At 37.0% G+C, this 25,783-nt stretch overlaps 1 protein-coding gene across 1 annotated transcript in view; it reads left to right on the top strand.

Annotated features, from left to right (window-relative positions):
• Positions 1-22,811, top strand: part of LOC148638559 (C1q-related factor-like) — a 37,269-nt gene extending 14,458 nt beyond the window's left edge. Inside the window, exon 2 of the mRNA XM_088622786.1 lies at positions 20,016-22,811. Within this exon, the coding sequence (XP_088478912.1) occupies positions 20,016-20,195 (180 nt within the window). The 3' untranslated portion in view covers positions 20,196-22,811. The remainder of the gene's footprint in view (positions 1-20,015) is intronic.
• The last annotated feature ends 2,972 nt before the right edge of the window (positions 22,812-25,783 follow it).

Raw genomic sequence — 25,783 nt, 5'->3', positions numbered from 1 at the left:
ACTACTGCTGCACGCTGTATTGTTGTGAATTTGATAAATAAACTTTGATTTGATTTGATTGGTACATTTTTTTAAGTTTGGGGAAAAGGAGTGTGACTTAGGAATCTAAAAAAAAGATGAATGGAATTAGTTTGTGACAGATCAGGTTAGATTAGCATATTCAGAAAGAAAATGGTTTGATTTTAATTAGAAAATCATGACAGATTCTCAGTGACACAGTAACACAATCAAAGGAGACCTTGTGTTTCAGAAAGGCAAGAGGAGTTTACTCATGTTAAGTTTAGTTCTCTGAAAGCTGAGCAACTGGAACGGTCCAGACATTAGGAGGCAGATTAAGACTCAATCCAAATACCAATATTACAAACCGTGTACTTGATAATATGTTTCTATTGAATGAATGTAGAAAAGAAACTATAAAATACTGGGTATATAACTGGTAACTGCTGGGTTCAGTTTCTGACGTGTTTGCTGCCAGAATTTCCCTCAATTAAGATTAAAATTAGGGTAAAAGTGTGTGGAACTTCACATTCCACCAGTTCCAACAGTATTTGATAATATTAGGATGTAGAGATTGTTGGTGGAAATCAGTCCCAGGTTCCTCAAGGCATCCTGTACTTCCTGAGGAGAGAATGTTTTATGTTGATGGGGGGTAACAAAAGGTTTGGTTTCCTAACATTAAAAGGAACTAAACCATCCTATATTTATTATACAGTACATTTGATTGTGTGTTGAGAAAATCTAAATCTGTCAAATATTTAAAAAGTGAGGAGAAAGAAACAGCAAAATACAGCAAAATATGCAAACCTGACAGAAAATCATGAACTGAACTAAAACTCTTTTAAGTTTCCCCAGTGTTTGCATTTTGAGTGATTTCTTTTACAGTGATAAAAACACAAGTCTTTTTCATCTTTGCAATCCACTGCAAGAGTCTGGATTAGGAGCTCTGGGTATTACATTAACTTAGAATTTTACCACAAATCTTGAGTGTTTTTTTCTTATAAACCAGCATGTCTCTTTAACCACAGCACAGGCACACTTAAGCCTCTCATTCTTTTCCCTCAGCTGTTTGACTGTATTTTGACAATTTCCATGGCCCCAGTTGGTTTTTATTTCAATTCACCTTGCCTTTCCAGTGTAGAAAACTCGAGGGAAATGTCAATGCAATAAAAGCAAGTTTGTTTTCATGCACAGAAGTCATACAAAGCCAAAAAGCTGCTTAAAGCTTAATTAAAAATCTTGAATGTGACCCAAAACATGTTTGTGTTCTTGCTTCTTTTTTCTGTTTTTTTTTTTAATATTATTAATCCAAAAGTTGTTTCAGACTTAATTAAAACCCTTGACTTCAGCTGCAATGTCCCCAAGGGTCCAAGAATGAATTATCACAGTATCTCTGTGTTTAATAATCAGTGGCATCCTTCCTAAAAGTGGAGAAATAAGCATTCCTTCCTGGATAATTATCGTTCTTCTTTTTCTCTGCTAGATCATACCACTCTCCTTGCTTTTATTTGACCTTAAACCTGTTGTGGTTTCCCCCGCATATTATTCATTTAAAATATCTGTGATGCCACATGGAGTGGTAACAGGATCTAGATGAGGCCCCAAAGACAGACTCATCCCATGCACAAATTTTAAAGTTGATCACTGTTTTATTGGTTGAAACGTATAGAATCTGGCTTATATGTGACACAGCACATACTGTATAAGGTCATCCTGTCCAAGGATGTCCAAGGAAAAACAGCCAAGGGGTTGGATTGAAAATAAAGAGTCTGCTCTGTGGTGTAGCAGCTGTTGTAGTATCAATGCTGTCCTTAAGCCCTGAGGATAGGAAGACAAAAATATACAGTCTACACTATAGCATGGGCTGCTGCAGTAAAGACAGCGGTATTCTTCAGTCCTAAAGCAGGGATTGTAGCTATAGAAAAATATAAGCAAGCGTCTTCAGCACAGAGGTTTAGCAGAATCCATACACCTTGGACACCACTGCTGCATAATAAACCAGTCATTGTATGATAGATTTCAAAGAACACTTTTGAAAGTTATTCTCAGCTATAAGCAATATTAAAATATAAATTAATAAAGTTGAAAGAGCAAATAGCTATATAGCTAATACCCAGCTTCTTAATAAAGTCAGATGGCAAACTCTATCACTTAAGCATTAAAAACATAAAATCTTAATACAAACCATTAGCAATATACTTATCCCAGAATGTGTGCTTAATCCCACACATTAATGTAATGATTCAGTGTAATTTTGCAAGAACAGGAGCTGTACAATTCCACAAGGATTTGTTCTTTATTTCTCTGTTGAGCACTATGAGCTGATGTTCTTGTGTCATGATCAGAAAGAGAGAAACAGGCTTTATAATTTTGTAGTTTAAAGGTTGGACGACATAATCTAGCAGAATATTTTGACAAATCCCCTTTGTCCTGAAAACATCCTTTGCTAGCTATTGCAGTCAAACAGATTTGTACCTATGGTACCATTTGTACAGATGGTAATAATCTTTATTAAATGAAGATTACTCCCAGATTTTACTACATTGCTGCAACAAACACAGACAGTGACTTACATATTATGCAGGAAAGGAAGAGAACAACCTTAAAGTTTTCTCATTCATAAGGCTATTTACATGTAGGTATAGGCTGAATATGTGATAATTTAAATGATGGTAAAAGTCATTTGCCATCATTATCATTACCATTGAAAGGCACAAAAGGTAGTCTTTTAGCTGCATGGATGTGTAGAGAGGAGCAAGAAGAGCACCTGACAAAGAGTGAATCTGAAGTAAATGAGATTTGACTGGTTATTGTGATGGAAATGGCATTACAACAGCTCACACTGGCTGCTCATGTATAATTTAATTTTAGTTATAATGATCACGTTTTTAATTATTCTAATCGATATGAAATTAAGATTTACCAAAGAACAGGCAAAATCCACATTAATACACAAGTCCCATATCAGACTCTATACTTCAAGTTCATGTATTTGACATTTCAAAGTACATTCTTTCTGCCTGCATGTAATAATTTTCAGTTGCCTACATAATTTACTTGGAATCCACCAAATCCTTTTTGCATTTCCTTTGATGGTACTACAATATAGCATTCTGTAGTATGTACTCTTTTTTGTTGTTTCTGCTAGGATTGTACATTGTGTTTGCCAGGCTTACCAAGATACTCATGAAGCTTCTACAAACATTTCCCCAAGGTGAATAACAGGAAATTACTGAGAATGAAATCATACTAATTTGCTTCCTCTGTAAGTTATACAGCTTGTTAATAAGCAGTACAATTCTGTTCAAGAGGTGTCTTTAGTTGCAATAGTTACTAAGCATGGCAAACAATAACGTGAGAGGAAACAACATTAGATCACACATTACACATTCAGCTAAAAAGAAATGAAATAATGGAAAATGCAGGTGATGTAAACTGCTCTTTCAACTTCCTAGGCGCTAAGAAACATGAGAAACATAACAGGTGTAGAATGAAGAAGAGTCATATTTTCATGCTGATAGACAGGTATTGTGCTGTCAGCAGTCAGGCCATGACCTCTGTGAATCACAGGAGACAGTGTTGGCCTTTGAGTTTAGAGACCAGTCAGGTGTGAAAAGTTTCTCTCTGGGGCTCAGCTTCTCCTTAGGCTGAAAAAATAGTCAACTTGAAAAATGCAATTTGAAAACAAAAATCTTCTGTCAAGTCTTAACAGTGCTGTCTTGTTTTGTGGGTGTTCTTGATGATTCTAAGATGTTCCAGTCTTGTGCATTTTTCAGACCAGATCACCTGTGAAAAGCTTCCTCTAGGCTGTATGTGAAGAAAAGAGAAGGAGAAGTTTATCAGTTCTGCACAGACCTCAGAGGTGCATATCCCTCCAGCACTGTGTTCCTCTCTATTGGTTCCTCTATCTCCAATTCCAGCAGGCTGTTTTAAGGAAAACTCACAAGAATCTTGGTGCAACACTGAAAATAATAGTTCACATACTGTACAGTAGATGTGATAGTGAAGATTGTATTTGTATAATAATTGAACCAATTGAGCAACAACTATAATTTATTTACGGTTTGTGTGTTTTTACCATATTTTAATATGTGGAAAATCTCTGAAGGTGATCATATATTTTTGTAGAATACTTAAATTTCATATGTAATCTACAACAGTTTTTCACACTTGGAACAATATTATTTTATTGAAGTAGCAAACAGAATAACACATTACTCTTTAATTAAATGTTGTGTATTCTCAGTTAAGCCACAATAAATTCAAATATTGAAGGGACATGGCAGTCATATGGGCAGCACAGTGGTGCAGTGGTTAGCAATGCAGCCTGACAGTGCTGGGTGATTCAGTTTCCTCCCACTGTCCAAAGACATACAGTACTTGTAGGTTAATTGGCTTCTGGGAAAGCTGATGTGTGTGCATGCTTGTGCCTCTGTCTGTGTGTGATCTGCGGTGCACTGAAGCATCCTGTTCAAGATGTACACCACCTTCTACCTATTGCTCGCCAAGATAGGCTTCTGCCCCCCCCCCACCTCCACCGAGATGGATAGAAGGATGGCAGTCATATAATGTCAGGGTTTATCACACATCACTACAAGTAAATGGGAAAAAGAGGAATTAAGTATTTCTCTTAAATGAAAAAACTGAAAGAATGGTACAACAAGCTTATAGGACACAACTCCAAAAATGCACGTTTTTATGCAGGCATGGTGGTCTCTAAACACCAGAAAGGATGTAACCAGTAAAAAAAAATCAGCGACTTTCTGAAGCAGGTGCAGCAAATTAATGATGACTAGCGATGGATTTTTGAGAACATCCTTTACTTGCCTTTTAAGGTTTTAGCGCTGTCAATAAACCCCAGTTGAAATAGTAATACAGTTGAGGTGTCAAAACATTGGAAAATAAGCACCAGTATAGGTCAGACATTTTTGTTCTTCAATTAAATAAACACTGGGGAAGATTCACCGCTAATGTGATAAATAATGAACACCAGTGAGCCCTCTCTGTATGCATTAGACAGATTTTTGTTCAAACACAATTAAGTCACTCTACTCTTGCGTTTTAATGTTTCTTGCATTTTAGTCTCTAAACTAGTTAAAAACTGAAGGTTAATTCTCTCCTTCGACTGTCAAGCAGATGGTGGAAATTTCTTCCTTAATTGAGCTCGCACTTTCTATGCAGTAATTGCTGCATTTTCATTTTTTTTAATTAATGGATCAGCAGTTGAGAGATGGATGTTATTGACTTCTGAATATCCAACAAGAAAAGAACTGAAAAGCACAAATCTAAGAAAAAGAATGAAACAAAAGTTTCTGTAGAATCAAGTCAAGACAAAAAAAAACAAGTTAATGACCAGAGAACAGCTAATGAATGTGCTTCTTCTTTGGCTATGTGTTTTCTGACAACATCTAGGTTTCTTCTCACTTTATTGATTCTCTAACACTAAAAAGCAGATGGTGCTACAGGAGGAAATCGACCTGTTTTATAGTTTGCTCCACTTTTTTCCTGCTAAATGGTTATTACTATTAGACAAGGTATGTGTGCCAAAACAGCCTTGTGTTAATGATACCACTAGAGCTTTTGTAATATAAGGCTGTAATGTGACTCAGTCTCTTTAAATAGTCCATCAAACAAGCAATATTTAGAGTGCTTTTGTATTTCTGAGGGGACCTAATTTCTATTCATTCTAAATGTTTGGAAATAGAACCAAATAAGCACAGAACAGGATAACACAACACTCATGCTATAACAAAATTGGTTACCCTCTCCAGGAATCCACCCAGATAACTGAGCCCAAGAGGCATTTTGGTATAAAGATCTTACCATTCTAGCTCTGGCAGTCCAAACCTTCCCTGTCCCTACCCTCACCCCCCTGAGGCTGAAATCTCCCAATAAACGATGTCCAAATAGGAGAGGAGGCAGTGATTCCAGCAGAGAGAAGAGAGGGAGTGAAGTCTCCCCAGGTAGTACCAATGTATTTTTGTAAATTGTGGTGAGACCACTCTTTGTGCTTGCCAGTGCCCAGGCTGTGGTAAATCAAAGAAAAGGTGGTGTGCTGGTTATGGCTTTTTTACCAGATTGTTTCTTTGTAGTTCAGCTTTAAGCTCGGACCCCGACTCACTGTGCGTTTACCTCACTTACTCAACCTCTTTGTGCTCTGATGTTTGGATAAGACAGTCATCCAAGGTTGTAAGAGAATCCAGCAGCAGCAGTTCTTAATTTACATCCGCTGAATTACTAATTAATATTTTTTCTGTTAATTCCTGTTAAAATCTAACAGATGGTGATACTTGTTAAAAGCCTGGAGAAATTCAGGGAAAGACAAAATGCAAACATCATTTAAAAAAAACACGAATGAGCTGAAAGGTCATATTTGGAAAGCATGTACATTTTGTTTTTGTGCTCGTGCTTAACATTTAACAGTACATCACAATATATTCATCACCTGCAGCGAAATAGGTTGTTAGACATGTTTACAGGAGATGACAGGGTCCGGAGGCTGTATGAATCGTGGCCTGTGTGTCAGCAAGCAATGAGCTGATGCATCAACTAAAGCTGTCATTTACGTCTTTATTCCGGTTTGATAACACTTTCTAGTCTCCCGCTAAGTTTAACTTATTATTTATATCAAGGTCATTATGTACTGTTTCTTACTCACTTTTGAGTAAATTTAATTTTTTAATTAAAATCTTGTTTAATCACAAAGCTTCTGCATTTATACAGTATATTGTTGCTACAGCATGTATAATACAAGTAATGTGGCTTTGGCTGAAGGTAAATGTTGTTATGAGTGGCTAAAAACTTTGTCATGTTTGGGGGCAGAGGTCATATAAATTGGCCTAATAGTTCTGATTTCAGAACTAACACCTGGACAGAAAAGTGTTTTCTTTTTCGTTATCCTATTGTCACATTGAGCCACCCACTGCTCAAGTTGGAGCCAAGTAGTGGCCATGGGTCATAAGGTGAACCCAAGTGTGGGGCAGGAGAGACAAAACAGGAAAGCAGCAGGCAGCTCAGTGTTGAGCTGCAGACAGGTTTGGTGCAGGCAAGGGGCAAAGCAAAGTGACCATGTAGACACTGTAATAAGGCATCGAAGGAATCCCAGGTGAAGTCATGTGGGCAATCCGAGTCTGCAGCCAGGCAGAGAACACAGAGTCACAGCACAAAGTGGAATCCACAGTAAATGTCGAGGCAAGCAGGTATGCCTGTAATCGAAAAAATGCACTATAGTGAAGCTCAAAGGGAAAATCCAAAAGTCGTGGTCGGGACAAAGCAGGATCAAGAGTCTGCAAAGTTAGAGCTGAGATTCAGTGCAAACTCTATAACAAAGCTCAGTGTATTGGGAAACCTCAAGTAGTCTGAACCACCTGAGACAGGACTCCAAGAGTCCTCAAAGATAGGGACTAGGGATCAACACTTTTCCTGATCTAAAACGTAGTGCTATTTGTAACTATTTGTGCACCTCGTGTCCAGAACACATAAACTCAAGCATGGAAGCAGGTGTCAGTGAGTCAGTGCTTGAGTGGAACTCATGGAATTTCCCTCACCAAGACTCTGGGTTTTCAATCCAAAGCAAAAGTGCCACTCTCTGAGCTTCTTTCTGTCTTTTGTCAATTTCTGTTGGGATTGTTTTTTTCCGTGGGGTACTCAGTTTCCTTTTATCCTAAATTCTACGGCATTTCACTGACTTAAACCTTTCAAATGACATTATTTAGCTTTGCAAGTTCAGGATGGGTGTCAGTCTTCTCATTAGAACTGAAAAGCCTCCACTGCCTGTCTAAAGTGGGGCTTTATTGGGAAATGTTTGGGAATGCTATAGCACTTGTGCTCTAAAGTCATAATTGTGTTGTTGTTGCTGTTTGAAGTTTGATTTAAAGAAACTGAAGCCTCTACGCGCGCAGGGACATGTTATAATGAAAGTGCCATGATGCGGTGTACTTATTGGCTTGTTAATATTGATATTAAAATTAATATGCACCCATTGCCTTGAGATATTGCTAAGAATATCAGGGTTTGTTTGCCTGCTGATATTAGACTGCAAGATTTAATCAGGATGGTAAACAGAAGAAGCTCACTCTGCTTTTTCCCAGGTTTACTTTAAGGTCACTGTTTCTTTCCACAATTTCCCTAAACCACCCGCTTTTTCAGTCAGGTTCACTCAGTACTTTTTGTGTAGCGTACCAATTTGTTAAAACAATATGATAATGAAAAATAAGGATATATAGTACTCATGCATACAGTACTTACCCTTTCCATGAATTCAAATCTAACTATTCTATACATAGCTTCAAAATAATGATATAATTACTAGTAGAAATCATATGGCTTACTGAAGTTATTGTATATGAATAATATTAAACTTTTCAAACAAATTCATTTGAGACCTATATTAAGATCACTTTATTAGCCATATACAATTTCCGTATTAGGTAACAAACGGGTTGGATGTATTCTCTAAACTGAGGGAACGTTATATAAGGCAACCGTAGTTGACATGAATTTGGATTCAGACAAACAGCAGTTTAGAAAAAAATGAACTTCTCTCATCTTTTTTGTCTGTGTAAATTTTAATAGGCTTCTTGAACTAACAATTATAGTTTTAAAAGTTGTAGGCAGCAAAACAATAGTCCAAACAACCCCTCCACAACATATAAAAAAGACAACACTGTGTACAGTATAAAGTAATGAAGAAATATTTTGGACAAAAAGGGTATGAAAACTGTCTTCCATTTCACAGTTATATAAGGATAATGAGCCTTAGCTGTTTCAGAACTATTATAATGGCTGTTGTGCTTTGATAAAACATTTTGCATTGTTTTATGCAAGCTTAGAATCCAGTTATAAACTTTTTTTATTGTTTCTTATGATTTGTTGACAATATGCAAAATTATGCCCAAGGCTGTAGGAACATATGGAACATTCCATAGCCCATTAATTTGTAATGACAAAGTACCTGTCTTTTCTCTACCTATCAGTTATAGGAAATGCACACTTGTGATGGGACTAGTAACATTTATAAATTAAGTAAGCTGGCTTCTCACACATTTTTGCTTTCACATATTGCTTCATATTGTTTTTCTATATGTTATTTCTGACTTTCCAGAGTTCCAGGAACATGTACAATAGCCCATTTAATTCTACACACTTTGTAACCTTATTTTGCACCTACAGTTTTTGTGTGTCTTGCACATGTGTCCCACTGCTTTCTCTTGGTAAGGACTCCTGTGCTGTGCTATACAAGGGTTTATTCTAATGAATGTCTTTTCTTCTCTAGTGTATCAAGATGTCAGGGCATTTCTAATAAGGCAGATGAAGGGAGTGGTATAGGATGTGAAATCAGACCCTCCCCAGCAAATGAAGGTTCTGAGTCACCGTCTCGGGAGCTGATATAAATCAGGATAATGATCAGAACTAGTGTACCAAAGGCAAAGAAACTGTCAGAGCTTTGTAACCTTAATTATTTTTAACTACAGGGTGGATATGTGCTCATTCTCAACTACAACAGAAAAGACAAATTCATTGGTAGAGAGCTAGAGAGACCTTTGTAGGGGAAAAATACACTGCATAGAAATATGTTTCTAAAAAAACAATATATTGCAGTGCCTTCCAAAAGTATTGGGGCAGTAAAGTCTAAATTAAGATTTTCACTATAAACTCTAATTTTATTATTTCTCAAAGAAAAACCTAGCTATTAATTATAATGCTTATTTAGACAAAAAAAATCCATTTTATCCTCTTAGGTCAATTAAACGCATTGATAGTGCTAAGCCTATTTTGTAGGAGAAAAAGTATTGGAACAATTAGGTGACAGGTGTATATTGATGGACACATGTTTGTTGTTGGGTTATTAGGCTCATAAAAGAACTGTGTACATCCAATCAAGCTCTTGCTTTGATTTTACTGTTTGAAATAGGCTCTTGGGTGTACACCCAAAAAGCTCTTAGAAATATAAATATCTGCAATTGATAACACAGTATACATACAGTATACTGTATATGATTGGAACTGCCAAAAAAACCTTAATACAACTGTCAGTGAAATTGCCCACAACCTCCAAAGTGTAGAGGGAAGGTATCAAAATCCACAGTTCATGGATGAGATAGCAAATTACCAAGGCTACACAGCAAGATTTAAAGCTCCAGTAACAAAAAAAGACAGATAAAAATAAATTCTGAAGTACAAAATGTGCCAGGAGAGTTTTGGGGAAAAAAAAGTTTAATGGGCAAATGAGACTGAGATAAAATAATAACAAAATGATGGAAAGGAGTAAAGAAAAAGAAAATGCTTCAGACAGAAGGAGCATAACTAAACATAAAGTTATATAACACATATATAACATATACTTATAATTTATATAACAATCACAAACAAAAAAATCCTTAACTGTAAAGCAAAAATAAGGTCTCAATACTTTTGGGAGGCACTGTACATTCTGGCTAACAAACAGTAGCTGAATGGGTATCATACCAAATGTTTTGGCTGCTTTACTTCTTACCTCATCACAGCCAAAACACTACAAGGCATTGACTCCACAAGGTGCTTGGATGCAGTTCAAGAGTTTCGGGCCTTTTCTTTTGTGTGTTTAATTAATACACACATCAGGACTGCACTGTCGATAGCCCAAAGTGCTAGATACATTAGTACAACTGTTCAGCCATTAGCACAGCTGTTCACTGGTTCACTGTTCATGTGCACAATCTTGGAGACATTTCAAATTGCAGCAGTAGTTTTTGTTTTTAGGCTGTAGTTAGAAGTCCTATACCATTCTAAAACTCAGACTGTCATCCTGGGGGTAGGAAACTAAATATTCATCTCCAGTCTTTGTCCATATCCATCCTTATAAACTCTTCCCACCATACATTACGGTGAAGTGCTCCACCGCCCTCTTGATTTCAACGCCCTCTGAAAAATAAAAAAGGTATTTTGCATTTTGCTTAGCAAGAAAGATAACTGTGTTGAAATCTTTTGCTTTGATTTAATTGATTTTATTGCGCACTAAGCACAATGCTTTGTTTACACATTGCATTGCTCCTATTAAAAAACAATCACAGGGGACTCTCCACTTGAGCAATCCATCCTCATTAAAGATTGACACCCTGAAGAGATTTATGATGTTTTCTTTGAAACAATTCATTCCTAAACTCATTTGAAAAATCATAACATATTTATCAATTATTTACACTCCATATTAAGATTTAAAAATTATTCCTGGTGCAGACATCACCCTTTTGCTCAAGGATTAAATGCCACAGAAAAAATGGGAACTTAACTTAATATCCTAGTTGAATCCCAGCGGGTCTAACACTGTAGTGTGATCAATTTTAAAATGAAGTACAGCTATCATCAATCAATATAAAACAATTTAGACAAATGATTGGTCAGCACATACTGTACATATAGTATATAGGTAACATCACTTTGATCTGCTCCATTAATGTTAATGTTTCTTTACAATGTACAATTTCTTGCATTAGGATTTCATCTTTTCACATACCCCAGCTTTTCTCCATGGAGACACAGACAGGGAGAGAAGCTTGGGGTCAGAGCGCAGGATCTGCCATTGTACGGCGGCCCTGGAGCAGTCAGGGTTAAGGGCCTTGCTCAGGGGCCCAACGGAGTAGGATTTATCAGCCGCGGGATTTGAACTGGCAACCTTCCAGTCACAGGTGCAGATCCTGAGCCACAGAGCCACTGCTCCGCCCAAATATCTGCTTTACAGCAAATATGTAAGCCTGTGAGGCAGACATTAAAATGAAGAAATGCTCTGCTCTTAATTGCCTATTTTATCACCCAAAGATTCTTTCTAGAGCAGACAGATTAGGTTGTGTCACCCAAAATAAAATTAATTACTGTTTGAACTTATTATAACACAGCTGGAAATTATAGTCATAATGAACAGATGACTGCATATTGTCAGGAAACATTAAACCACTATAAATGTATGTTGCTTAGATTTAAATCTAATGTATATTGTCTCCTATTTCTTCATTAGGAATAAAAAATTCTCTTGAAAGAAGTGCAGATGAAGTGCCTACGGGGTTAGTGTACAGCTCATACATTAAAGGCCTCTGCCTGGAAATCATGATGAGTCGTTTATCATGGATCTCACTGGTTCCAATTCAAGTAGTTCAAGTCCTCATTGTCAGGGGTCACTAAGAAACCCAACTCCAGCCAAGTATTGCAATGCTTCATCAGATACATGATGGAAGACCCTTGACTAGCTGTGCAATAACAACCTCTGTCACTTGTCAGCACAAAGCATCAGTGAGAGTGGCTTCCATCCTGTTGATGGCACTCCCATATCTGTATGCCTATGTCCTACCTTCAGGGCAAACAAAAATTAGAAAATGATAAGACAGTAAACGTTGCCGTGGGCAGATGTGTTTCTTGTGTATGTGACCAGTTGGGAAAAAAAAGCATACCATAGCAGTTTGATATTAAGATTTTTTGGAAACAACTTTATGTTCAAACTATTATTTGCACAATAGCATTGTAAATGAACAGTAAATGTCCATGTACTGTAAGTATATTGTTTGGAATTCAGATGTAATCATTGCTAAGGAGCAGGCTCTCAAAATGAGTAATCTCACGTGCAGCTGTATTCTGTGGTACTGTAGCTCAAAGCCATTACACACTCTGCAACTGTCAAAGTTTTTAATTCTCAGTTAAAAAGCCTGTCCTATCTCTATATCTGTTAATATATTTTTAGTTTTACTCATAGTTTTTTTTCTATGTAATGTTGATATTTCTCTTTTTCCCTCTCATGTGTATAGAGCTTACAATATCGTTCAGTGCTTTCATTTTCTTGAAAAGCTTACAGAAATACAGTTGCGTTATTATTATCATCAGTCAATGCAAAGGAATGTACAAATAGTCTGGGTCAGCACAAACAAATAGTGATAACCTCACTCTGACACTCTTCATTACACCATTATGTTTCATGAGAAACATAAAATCCTATAAAAAAGCAGTTTTGAAAATCGGCCAACATGTCTAAATTTAATATGTAATATCTTACTACAGCACTTGCCCTGGCTCTTTTCAGAAAACTTTAGCAGAATCTCCAAAACTAAATTAATAATACCATCTAACATCTAATTCAAAATGGATTTCACAGAGCCATGGACGGTTTCCCATTCATATTTAATAATATCATAAAGTTTAAATGATACACTCTTCTTCAGCGAATAGGTTAAACAAGTATTTGCTGGGGTTTTATTCTTAACTTGAACCACACTGATGAGGCTGCAACTCTGGGTCCTGCATCAAGGAAAACATGGAATGTGCATTCAGCTGGAACTGCAGATGTTGTACACTCATACACAAAGGACAACAGCTACGTTGTAACATTGCCCATGGCTGTGACTTACATGATATAATAAAGTCATAAGACTATGATGTTCTCCTGAGATTTATAAGTGCAATTAACTTGTTTAACTTGTTTTTTGCATTTTGTTCTCCAAAACAAACAATTCCAGGATGGTTTATCTATACAGTATGGTTATGCCGCTAGGGTTGTGTTGTTTCGTATGCTGGTCATGGATTTTTTTGACTGCACCAAGATGCCAAGAAACTGGCATACAAAATAATGGTGTGACATAAAGCCAAGAAAGTTAGTTACATGTAAAATGCTTTAGTTCTATAAAAGTTTAATGGTTTAAGACACATTTTATACATGATTTTCTTTATTGTCATTTGTTTTTCGCACTCCTTTTGTATGTGTTCTGATTGTATCTAGATTCGTCCTGCTGAGTCTTGTTACCAGGCATAGAAAATTCCACTCTACTCAACAATGCTTGGTTCTGTTTAACCAGCAAGCAGACAGGAGAAGCTCATTACTTTAATTCAAAGCTGAATAATCAATTTTGCATTTGTTCTATTTATTTATAAATATTAGGAATTCAGTGTTGTTCTCTATTATTTGATATACTGTAAACTGCACATCTTCCTAATTAACATAGATATTTTGTTCAGAGCTTTTAACAGGTGTTAGCTCTCTTGTAGAAAACAGAGTAAATTATTTAATTGTTCTCATTTGCCATGATAATTGAGTTTAATTTGGAAGGAATATGCAAAACCAATCCCCTCTCAAAGTGTCCAGTGAATATGGAGTCATTTGTCAACTGTAAATACCACACAATTACTTGGGTCTCAATATGAAGTACATGAGGGCTTTGGGAAAGGTGTGAAATGTGTGAATGAAGACCCAGGTTAAATCACAACGTTCCCTGCCTATAAAGTGAATACATAGTACCTCATGTAGAACGTATGAGTTCAAGGCTTTGATTTAATCTGGGGCTACCTGTAAATAGAATAGAGTCAGTTAACGGTGATCCTGCTGCAGCACAGGTGTATGCAGGTGTATTCACAACAGAGTACTCAACTTTCCTTAGCAATGCTTTTTAATTATTCAGGTTGAAATTTCATGAAAAAAACAGTTACAAAGAGCGAAAATACCTATTAATTGTTCCTGTCAGTTTTTTATTTCATATACAGTAAATAGCCTCTTCAAAGAGAAATAATGCTGCACCATTTATATGGTGATTCTCCCTTGACTGAGGGCTTGGAGGGCAAAAGTGTTACCAGTAATCAAAACCTGTTAGATTGTCAGTCCTAGTGATTTATTGCTAGATCTCGTGACTTATGCAAACTGTTAAATTCATAATAGCTCTGTCATTTTCCATCTGCATCTGAATTAAAAGAGGAAAAAAATGATTTTCCACTGAAATAGTTAAAGATAAGCTTCTGACTCATAACAGTGTGAGAAATGTTTTGTGACACTGGACTCCCAAGTGGTTCAAGCACTCAGAATACAGATTTTTACAGCCAGCTGGTGCAGAGCTATATTATAGCAATAGCCAACTATAACCAGAAGCTCCCAACTGGCAGTAAAATATTGCCAGGAGACAGGCAATTTAAAGTTTGCCAGGTTTTACTGGGCTTTCCATGCTATAGTGACTCCTGTAACCAGCCTATGGCTATGAGCACTAATTGTAATGAGAGCTTCCCAAAATTATCCCTTTTAAGATCCAGTTAGTGCAATAGGCATGCTGGATGATAAGTGGTGGATAGTCTGGCAGTACTTACTGAGACTTGCATATGTGGTCTCTCTTGCCCTTGGGATTGTGCCTAAATTACTTATGCTATAAATCCCACAGAATAAAACATACCATAAAATATTAGGCCCTCTTTGTGACTGTGTGTTATAGGGATTACCTGTCACATTAGGTACTGGCTTAGGGTAAATGTTTCTAAATAGCTTCCTTTACAACCTTTAACAACTCCTAATAAACATTTTTTAATTAAAAGTGCATAACAAGTAGGTTGTGGTGTGGCTTCTTTCAAACCAAATAATATTGGAATCACTTATATATGTACAACGTGTTGCATTGTATACATTGTCATTACTCAATGTTGAGGCAACCACAACCCAGCCATAGGGTTAAAGCAATAAGAACCTTTCTGTTTTCTAGGCAGAATGATCTAAAGAGTTGAAGAAAGGGTTATGATGGGATGGAATGAGGTAAAAAAAAAGACAGACAGTTTAACCCACTTTTTGAGGCAACAATATACCGGCCTCAAGTACAAAAATGTTAAAACCCCCAAGATAGGTAGGACCCCATATAAACAATGTTGTAGCCTTTGATGACTCTTCTTAAGAGCAATGATAGCATCAGATTGTGTATAAAATTTCTATCATTCATATGACAGTAGAGCAAATGTTCTGTGTTGCTTAAATGACTAGGAATAAGGACATCCTGTAAAAATAAGTTCACATAGAAGACAGTGAATACATCTTTTCATTTTGAAAAACCTGTGACAAAAACAGCTGTGCCTTAATTTTGATGACAACTTGGGATTCGTCGCTGAATATTTGCTTGTTTAGAGGCACAGAAACACCATTCACATCCAAAAATACTATTGGAGAAGAAAACCAACTGTATTGTCCAAGACTGCATCCCAGTGAGGACTACCATCCAACTATCTATGTAGCTCTTTGTCAAATGTAGAGGTAGATTCCTCCAGTGTGGGATTATTTTCAAACAACAAAAGTAATATCAAAGAGAGATTAGACAACTTTTTGGTGACTCGATCAGCAATGGATGGGAGGGCAAGGTGACGCCCATGGTACACTGAAGGAAAAAAAGACTGAAAGGCATCTAAGCTGCATAAAATTTAAAAATCCAGGGAACTCTCAGACCCTTTTATCCACGCACGATGTCTTAACAGGTATTGCCCCCCCCCCCCTTTAGATTGCAACGGTTTGGGTACATCACAAGGGAGAGAATTCTGCCTTTGGGAGCAGAAAATAAAGGTTTATAGTCTGAACTGATTTATTAATTCCTCAACTGCGCATCATGAGGCTGATGCTATGGAACACTACCAGCTGCTACCTCAATGATTCACACATTAGGCCTCCGAGCACACTTTTCTGCTTAATCATTCCAAGCTGGTGTCCCCCAAAGTTCTGTCCTTGGTTCCCTACTATTCTTTCTTCAACTTCCTTCTGATCCCTTCCCATGGGTCTATCTGACCAGTCAGGGAGAAAGGAAATTAGTTTTCATCTGTGCTCCAGCCATTGAGTCAATGAGGACTCCCTAGACACAGATTGGGCTGTCAAACAAGAGTATGGTACTGCACAAGTTGGGATGATTCGAAGACGATACTGTAAATGGTGAGGTACATACAGTAACAAGTCTGGACACGTGAAAATCTCCCCCAGGCTACCAGTGTAGATGTACACTGCTGAGCTACAGGGATGGTCTGCTGGACCAGGGCTGACAGGAGGTATATGCAACTGGAGGAGTAGGGCATTGCCTGGCAAGGTAGCAATGTGGCTTTTCATCACAGATGAGAGAGAAGGAGTCTAGGCAGCACAAAGTGACTCATAAGTGCACCCTGTGTCTTAAGAGCTGCAGACAAATGGGAGGTCTCAAAGACAGAGACAAGATAAGTAATCAGCGAACTGGCTGTTGCTACTGTATGTCACAGATGCAGATGTTGCAGATGAGTGTCCTTGACCCAAACAGGATCAGTCACAAAAAGAGAGGATTAAGATGAATGAGAATTAGCATATGGAAAGAGAGTGGATGCCACATAATAAGCCAAACATCTCTTTCCCTTCCTCTTTGTTGACCTCTGTGGACCTTTCCATAGACCTCTCCTGCTTTCCTCTTGAATCTATTTCTGGAAACAACAACAACTCAGTGAGCTGCGAAACGTTGATCACTGGGAACAAATACAATCAACCGAAAAACAACTTTAAAAAAAAACTAAAATAGTAAATAAGGTAGAGAAAGTAGGGGGGTAATCTTTATAGGAGAAGCTGAGAAAATGTAGGTTTTAATAAAAGAGTGTATAGGGAGGTGGGATCAAGAATAATTATGCAAAAGAAGGGATGCCAAATATGAGTGCCTGCATGCACTCATGCTTTTCCTATGATGGAGTGTGCTTGCCAAAATTAATGTGGGCAAAGTCATCATTACTAGGACAAGGTAAATAGGTTGTATAGAAGCAGAAGCCCTTCATCACATGCAATATGCAAATGTTTTACTTGATGCTCCCTTTATAAAGATGCATATTTATCATGTTCCACCTCAATATCGGCGTCTGTGCCTTATAGTGGAAATGATTAAAGCCATGAAATTGAACATAGTCCAATGCAAAGTGTTCGCTTAATCATAGTTTAATGTGTAGATTGGGCTTCAGGTACACTGAATTGATATCTGTTAGCTCATTTTTATTTGTTTAGTGATACAATTAATACAGAAAGATCAATTTAAAAGAGTATTTTCATTTTTTGTGACTCTCTGAGGTGATTGGGGATAAAACAAAATGCATTATATTATCATGAGTTCTTAGATTAGCCATGCTGGGTTTAATAAAGTCCCATACAAATATTTATTTTACTTCACAAATTTTTTTCATGGTATTTGGTACATGGTATCATCAGATAATGATCAAATCAATTCAATAAAATGTTGCTCTTTGGAAGTGAACTATAAAAAGGAAGCAAACAGTGGCAACTGAAGGTTTTCTGCTCAAATAATTCCTTTAATGCATATTTAATACTTTTGTATATCTCAGTTACAACTATGAAACATCTTAATATGTTAAACACATTTTTTTCTGTAAATTCAGCCTAGTCTTACCTTGTGCTTTAACATTAAAACACAATTGAAAAATGTACTGTAGATGAGCCGAATTGTTACAAAAGAGTATAAGTGTCAGGGAAAAACACCAAGATCATGCAGCCCAAAAATAACCAATTTCTCAGGTTCTGAAAAAAAATAACTGTGAGATCCCTTCCTTTCACACTTCTCATCTGCATAACAATCATGAGATACTCACAAACTGCAAGCTTGTCTTGTCTGATAGTTACATATGTACAGTATATATACTGTATATAAATTTTATAGAGTAACTTTTGCCTCATGAAGCTCATGTTATTTAGAAATTGATGATGCATAGGTTCAGTTAGAGAAATGCAAAACAAATTGTATGGTTAGTCTTTGCACCTCACATAATATAGTAAAGAAAAACAATGCTGTTTATTGTGTAACTCAACAGAGAACACAGGAACAAGGCATTTTTTTTGCTCAACTGGTTGTGTGAGTGTGGAACCATGTACTGTACTCTGTCCCATAGTTGAAGACAGTATCTTTGCTCCTGAATGACTGAATGAGATCCTCAGAACAATTATAAACCAAACGAAGAAGATGCGATCCTATCATTCACAAACTTTGTTGTCTTTAAAGGAAAAAAAAACTTTTTGGTGTACTTTAAAAAATTTACAAAATGAGAGACGAACAGAAAATAGTCTTTGATTTCTTTATATAGAGTTATTGCACTGTATATATGCAAAGAATACCCAAAAGAGGTAAATGCATATTCAGCACAGGTTCCGCATGTTGAAATAAGGTGAGAAAGAAAAGAGACAATGGCCTTTTTCCCCCTTGTGGGCAAACTGTCTACTCCTTTAGAAATGAATTAGGCATTTTGCCCATAGTTCGCTCACATGGAAAGTTAGAGGCAATACATCAACAAAGGTAACCCAGTGGAACACTTTGGAACACAATCTAAACAGTACAGGAGATTTAAAAAAAATTGTCAGTCTTGTAGTAACAATTGTGCATTATTTGAAAGATCAAAAAGTTGTGAAAGCTATTTTAAAGGAGATAAAAAGGGTTTAATTGATGTTTAACTGATTTATGCTCTATGATAAGCTTACTGTATGTTCTAAAATTAATTGACAGTAAATATAACCACTGTCGATGCAATTGCTTTCATTTTTCTACAGCATGAAAAAAATAGAGTTGTATGGCATCACATTGCTTGGACGCTGTACAGTAGCTTCATAAATAATAATTATTTGACCTTTGATACTTCATGCATACTAGATTCCAAAATAAAGGAAGATGGAGAAGCCTGCTGATTAGACAGAGGTAAAAATGTATATAGAATTTTACAGGCAAATTCCCCATGGTGTTTTCAAATTCCTGTAACACTTCAAAATGGGTGTTGTATAAGCCCATTATAACCAATAATGCTGATGAAAACAGTAATATTGTGCCAAATATCTTGTTTTATAGTAGGTAACACTAATTTAAAAAGTAATGTATGAATTTTTTATTAATGGCTACAGCAGTCTTAAACATTTATGAATTTTTAATGTGTGATTTGCATTCCCTAAAATAGCTAATTAATTTTAACAGATTTTATGAACAGTTTTCATTGACATTGATTTAACCACAGTTCCAAGGTCCAGAAATTGCATAATACCTAAGTAAAGAGTACAAAGTAAAGACTGAAATGAGTCATGCTATGATACTATGATACTATGAGTTACTAGTAAAATACAGGAAATAGGATTGTCAAATATTTAAGCTGGTGAGCAAAGAAAATTCACTAAATCTATCACATTTGGATGAATAGGGCACCAGTGCAAAAAGTACTTTACACCCCCAGCATACTAGGAAATTTCTTTGACTCTTGACTGAGTCTTTTCTCCTCCTCAGGTACGAGCCAGTGCCATCGCCCAGGATGCAGACCAGAACTACGACTACGCCAGCAACAGTGTCATCTTGCATCTGGACGCGGGAGACGAGGTTTATATCAAGCTAGATGGAGGCAAAGCCCATGGGGGCAATAACAACAAGTACAGCACCTTTTCTGGGTTCATCATCTATGCCGACTGAAGGGGAAGAATTGGTAGGGGAGGGAGGCTCAAGACGAGTGCTTCTTCTCTGCTTCTCTCTGTTTTTCTCTCTCTAAATCAAACTCTGCTTCATTGTGAGGGTGCTGGGGTGGCCTGTACGACACTGACTACCACAATGGGGTTTTAAAAGAAGTGAGTCACACCATTAACCAGAGCTTCTAGGACTACTACGTTAAAAAGCCAGCCTCCCAAATAAGGACTGTGGTGTTCCGATTCACGCTTGATTGATGTTTAAGAATCTTCATCTCTTCCCACCCCATACTTGTCCAACAGTTTTCCTTTGTCCAAAACAGGTAGAACATATTGTGAAAAAAATCACTTGCTCCTACAGTACGTCCCTGTCCTTGATTTCTTTTAATCATAATAAAGATGTATTTGGTGGTTGGGGCAACAGTATCTGATTGAGGAATGGAAAGGGTTCAACCTTAAAGTTAAGCAACAGTAAGGTTGAAGCCCCCTTAAAGAAATGCTGACATTCTCTAACAAGCTGTTTTGATTTTTTGCATAGGACACAGTTTCATCTGGTGGCTATGCAGTCATTGAAGTTTTTTGCTGAATGTGATGTCTTCTGTAAGCACAAACCGCTATTTGAGCCTGTTGTTGATGCAGGACATGTCTTAAAGAAAACAATATTGAGCTGCCCACTTTTTCTGTATGTTTGTCGCTCAGAAGGGGAAATCACCTGGTTGGACAGCATTCCTTTTCCCAGCTCTGTCTTTCCAGTAAGGATTATGGACTACTGTATCAGTTTTATGGTAGTTTACATGTGGTGTAACTCTTCTATTACCTACACAACACACCTTAATGTGATATGGAATATGGAATCAAGAATTGACTTTTGTAGTTTTTACTTACCAGTCCTTAACACTATAAGCTAAAAAATAACAATTTATAACAAAGGTAGTGATGGCATACAGTACATAAAGAAAACTGAGAGAAATATCAGGACCTTGATAAGGAATTTGATTTCTGTGAGTGAGAAATCCTGGCCAAAAGAACCAAGGACAGTAAAGGACCATTTTCCTTTTTGGCATATACTGTACATCACCCAAGAACGCTCCTTAGTGGAAAGTCTTCTTCTGTTTAAGCTCAAGGAAGGTGTCTTCCTGAATTTTTTGTAAATATCACTTTGTGACATTTATTAATGGACCTGATTGAGGTCCATTAGTCAAATTTAAAGTTCAATAGGCAATTTTAAATTCTCATTTTATAACGCTCTTTGTTTTATATCTGACCTAGATGATGGTGACTTTTATTTGTCACTCACTTGCCTTTGTAATCCCGGAATAGGGTCCAGGAAAAGTAATCACACTTCAGCACTGGAGATGACAGCCACTGTTCCCACTGCAGGTTAAAGTGGATAGAGTGCGGCACATTCAAACTCTGGGTTCAAACTGCTGTCACAGAGAAAAACCTCTGAAGACCTAATCAATAAAACGAAATGAGGGCCATACCCACCATGTTAAAAGACTAATCTCAAGTAGGGCTGGGAGTGGATTTATTCAGGATGGAGGCTGGCTGCTACAGCCTAGCCCAGCCTAGATGGGGGCTCGCTGTGAGATGCAAGAGAGTGGGGGGGGGACACTGATGCCTTGGCCCCAGATTCTCCTAAAAAAACTAAATATATGCAAAAATAATCCCCCTGACCCAAGCAAGAAATACACAAGAAGATCCTACACTCCATTTAAAAAAGTAGAAAGTACATTGAGGCTCAAAATGGCAGCACTTCTGATGATGAGTCACTGCTGCTCATTAGCCAAGGGTTTACCAACCCCAATACCTGGGACTCCATGCATCCGTTTTCTACCCACTTTATCCAATACAGGGTTGCAGGGGAGTTCATCCCAGCAAGCCATGGGCACAAGGCAGGTTACACCCTGTATGGGTCTCCTGTCCATCGAAAGGAACACACTGACACTAACATGAGCCCAAGAGTGGTTCCAGTCTTGGAATTATCAATAATTATTATCATTATCATTATCAATAATACCTATACTGTATGAGCTCTGTTTAAGAGGTTATCCAAGTGTACAGTATCACTGTAAACCTGCTCTTTTCAAGACATTAATATATGGCCAGACAGTTGCTATCTTTACTGGCTGTATGCAGTCACAAATGAGAAAAAACCTTTTGAGAATGTTGCTATTTATGCTCTTGGGAGTGCAAAATAAAATCTAATGGAGTGAGACTGATGTGTTGAACTGTAATTAAGTAAGGTGTTCAGAATTTTTTTAAGGCAGAAATATCTTGAGAAAAAGCCACTGCTTTACACGATACCTCTTTAGCTCTTCCACTTCCTTTCGATCCGTGAAAGACCTTTAACCTTCACAACCAGAAGACATGAATTAATGAAAACCTAATTGGAATGACACAAAATCTCATGTGCATTCATATGCATGCCATTATTACCTTTGTTTCAAGGAAAAGGGAATACTAAAACTTAAAACAAAGATACTATACAGTAATCAGCCCATGAAATTGCAAAGGGGGCCTCTTTGAATACAGAAAGAGGTCAGCTGCTTATAAATAAACTCTGTAATGTTAATTTTTATTTTTTGTTGGGGAATTGTTAAATAAATTTAATTAATAAACAGCATTTTGGAGTCACTGTCTGAAGTTGTTCATCATGTTTAGAATTACAGCAGCCTTTTTTCATTCCTATCATACTGTCTCATTAGCGACTGCTTCACTCATCTTTCACCTTTGTCCACTGGTTAATTTTAATCAAGTATGCCTTTTTTTCTCAAACTTTCAGAAGACAACGCCTTAAGCAATTCTGTGAGTCTGCACGATCACATCCAAGTACTGTAGGTACTGTAGGTAGCTGCATCAGCATGCGTAGACTGCAAAGGAACATGCTGAAAAGAAAAGAGGAGACACAACTTTTTGGCTGTGGTGCCTTCTTCAAGTGTGAGGGAGAGGGGAAAACCGGCAGTTGATAAAGTGTGGGAGAACAAAAGATGGGAGTTGAGTAAAGGCGGAAGTGGGAAAGGAGTATCGACACTCATGGATGAACTGGAAGAGAGGTGTGAAGTGCAGGATCAGATGTTTAATTTAAACTTCATTGACAGCGTTAAAAGGAAATCAAAGAAAAAAAGACCCACTGAAAAGGGTGAAGTATTATTAAGAAGTTTTAACATGTGCTTGGCATGGGGCTCCTGAGCAGAAGACAATTGAAATACACTTGAGGGGCCTCCCCAGTGCCTCAGTTGGTAAAAGGTGTATCTGAGTTCTATGTTTGCTCGTTCAAGCCAGTACTTGAGTGTTGCCAAGGTTAGGCTAATATTAGTCAGCCGAGTCTGTCTGAACTCTTATCAACACAGTGACCTGGGCTTCTTTGTATGCATTGCTTCTGGCAATGTGACTCGCCACGTGCCTGTGACGTTAAAAGATGTATGTATAGCTCGAAGGTGGGTGGGTTTGGTGGAATTTCTCAATAGATTTCCTTATCTCCCCAGTGTGTAGTCACTGGGTTCATAGCTGGAAACACTTTATTGATGTTAATATTGATGGCAACCAAGACATTATTGATTTGAAAAAATAACACACTCCTGGATGTTTCAAATTAGATGGGTATCACAAACAATAACTGACAAATTCTAAATTTGTATTGTGAAGGAAGGGGTGCATCTGAATTCAGCAGTGTTAATCAAAATTTATAATAGAGTATCCAAATATATAGTTTCTCTTCATTTGAGAGATTCATTGCTGGGTAACAGCAGGCTTATTGTACAGCCAAGAAATGATCTAGTGTTTTCTAAACTATAGGACCCACTACACACTAATTAGAAACTTCTGACATTTCAGACACTTTATGTATTTTTTAAAGTAGGATTTTTCCAGAAATTAACTCATCCCATGATAGTACTGTATATGTCTATAATCACGTATCAAGTAAAGTAGTTAGCAATGAAGAGAAAGAACAAAGAGTTCAAATGAGTTAGTATAACAGGAGCCACTCGTTCCCTCTGTAAATACAGAAAATAAAAATAAATATCTGATTTACAGGTTTTCTATTCTGGATATACAGCAAAATTAATGAAAAAATCTACCCATCAGTAAAGTTTAACAATAAAAGTAGTTGTCTCCTAGACAAATATCATTATCCTGTTTGTTGTACAATATAAATTCCACATCCCAGAATGAGTGGCAGATGACAGATGAGGCTGGTTAATAATGGTGTGGCTCCAACACAGTGACCACAGCTCTGTTGAGGCACAAGCGAGAAATGGCAGAGCAAACAGGTGCTGGCCTTTGACAGCAGTTTTGTTGTTCCTCAAATTTAATCCAGCTAGAAGTCAATAACTTTCTGTACCTGTCACTTTTTCCTTTTCTTCTCCCCTTTCCCCCTGCAACCTTTAATGTGGTCTGACAAACAATGGAAAACTGCTGGAAAAAGTGCACTTTGTCAGTCCCTCCTAAAAAAGGTAATATATTTGCTGTCCAGGTCTGCAATTGGCATGTCATTCATTTGTCAGTGGCAGAAGGACCTCTGGTTTATTTTATGGTGGATTACTAAGATTTGCCTTTCAAGTGAAGTTAATAACTAAACTGTGAAATGAAAACCGGGAGGCACAATACTTGGATCCTGTGTACACAATAAATATTACAGAGCACAAAGCTTTTCACATTCACCCAGTTTGGTTGCACTTTGTGGTGATAAATTAATATTATTTCCAAGTGTGCATCACAGGGAAATTCCCACTTTTCCCTTCCAAAAAGGCCTAAATAGAATATTTTTTTATCCAAGTGAGTGTGTTCAGATTATGATCACTGTTAACTCTAAAATAATTTTAATACTGATTCCAAAGCATGTTATTTTAAAGGCCATCCACACTACAGTTTATGCTGCATATTCAGTGTTCTCAGTAAAATGCCCTTACATTGGGATGGAAGGCATAGATGAAGAAATGGGTTTAAAAAAGTTTGTTTGTGTATTGTATACCTTGTTTGAAAACCACAGAAGCTTTTTTTTTTGTTTTAGTTCAACCAATGAGGGGAACAACAGAGTTGAGAGAAACTAGCATTCAGGTGCTCACTGTTAAAATATTTTGATGCAATTTAACTTATTTCTTTCTTCAGTCTTTGAGCATACTGTATATTGTTTGTTTGATGTCAAATGTAGAATATGCTTAATTATTTATCTTCTCTTGGATACTGCTGTGTTTGGTTTACAAATCACTAACATTCTTCTACAGGTTTGAAAGTGAAATTTACATTTCATCTTCTCCTTTGCCTGTAAATATCAGCCATCATGGAAAAATCCCTCATCCCCTTTCAAAAAATTTTTCTTTGGCCTGACTTGCATGTTCATTTCCTGCCTTTAAGTGAAATTCCTTCCCATTGTCTCTGTATGCTTCCTTTTCGTTTTTATGTCTCTTTTATTCTGCATGACAGGAACACAAAATTTGCCTTTGGGATGTTACACTGAGTTGGAGCAATAAAACTAAAGGATGTACAATTTTTTATCCATATTTCTTGGTTCTACCAAACAAACATGGGTTTAAAAATTATTTTAAGCACAGTTTCAAATTTGCAAAGAAAAGATGCCAGTTTGAGACTAATTCA

This window comes from Lepisosteus platostomus, chromosome 28, assembly GCF_059453375.1.
Source record: "Lepisosteus platostomus isolate fLepPlt1 chromosome 28, fLepPlt1.hap1, whole genome shotgun sequence".
In the NCBI taxonomy this organism is placed as follows: domain Eukaryota; kingdom Metazoa; phylum Chordata; class Actinopteri; order Semionotiformes; family Lepisosteidae; genus Lepisosteus; species Lepisosteus platostomus.
The sequence above is the reverse complement of the archived record's forward strand: the minus strand, read 5'-3'. Positions and strand labels throughout refer to the sequence as shown.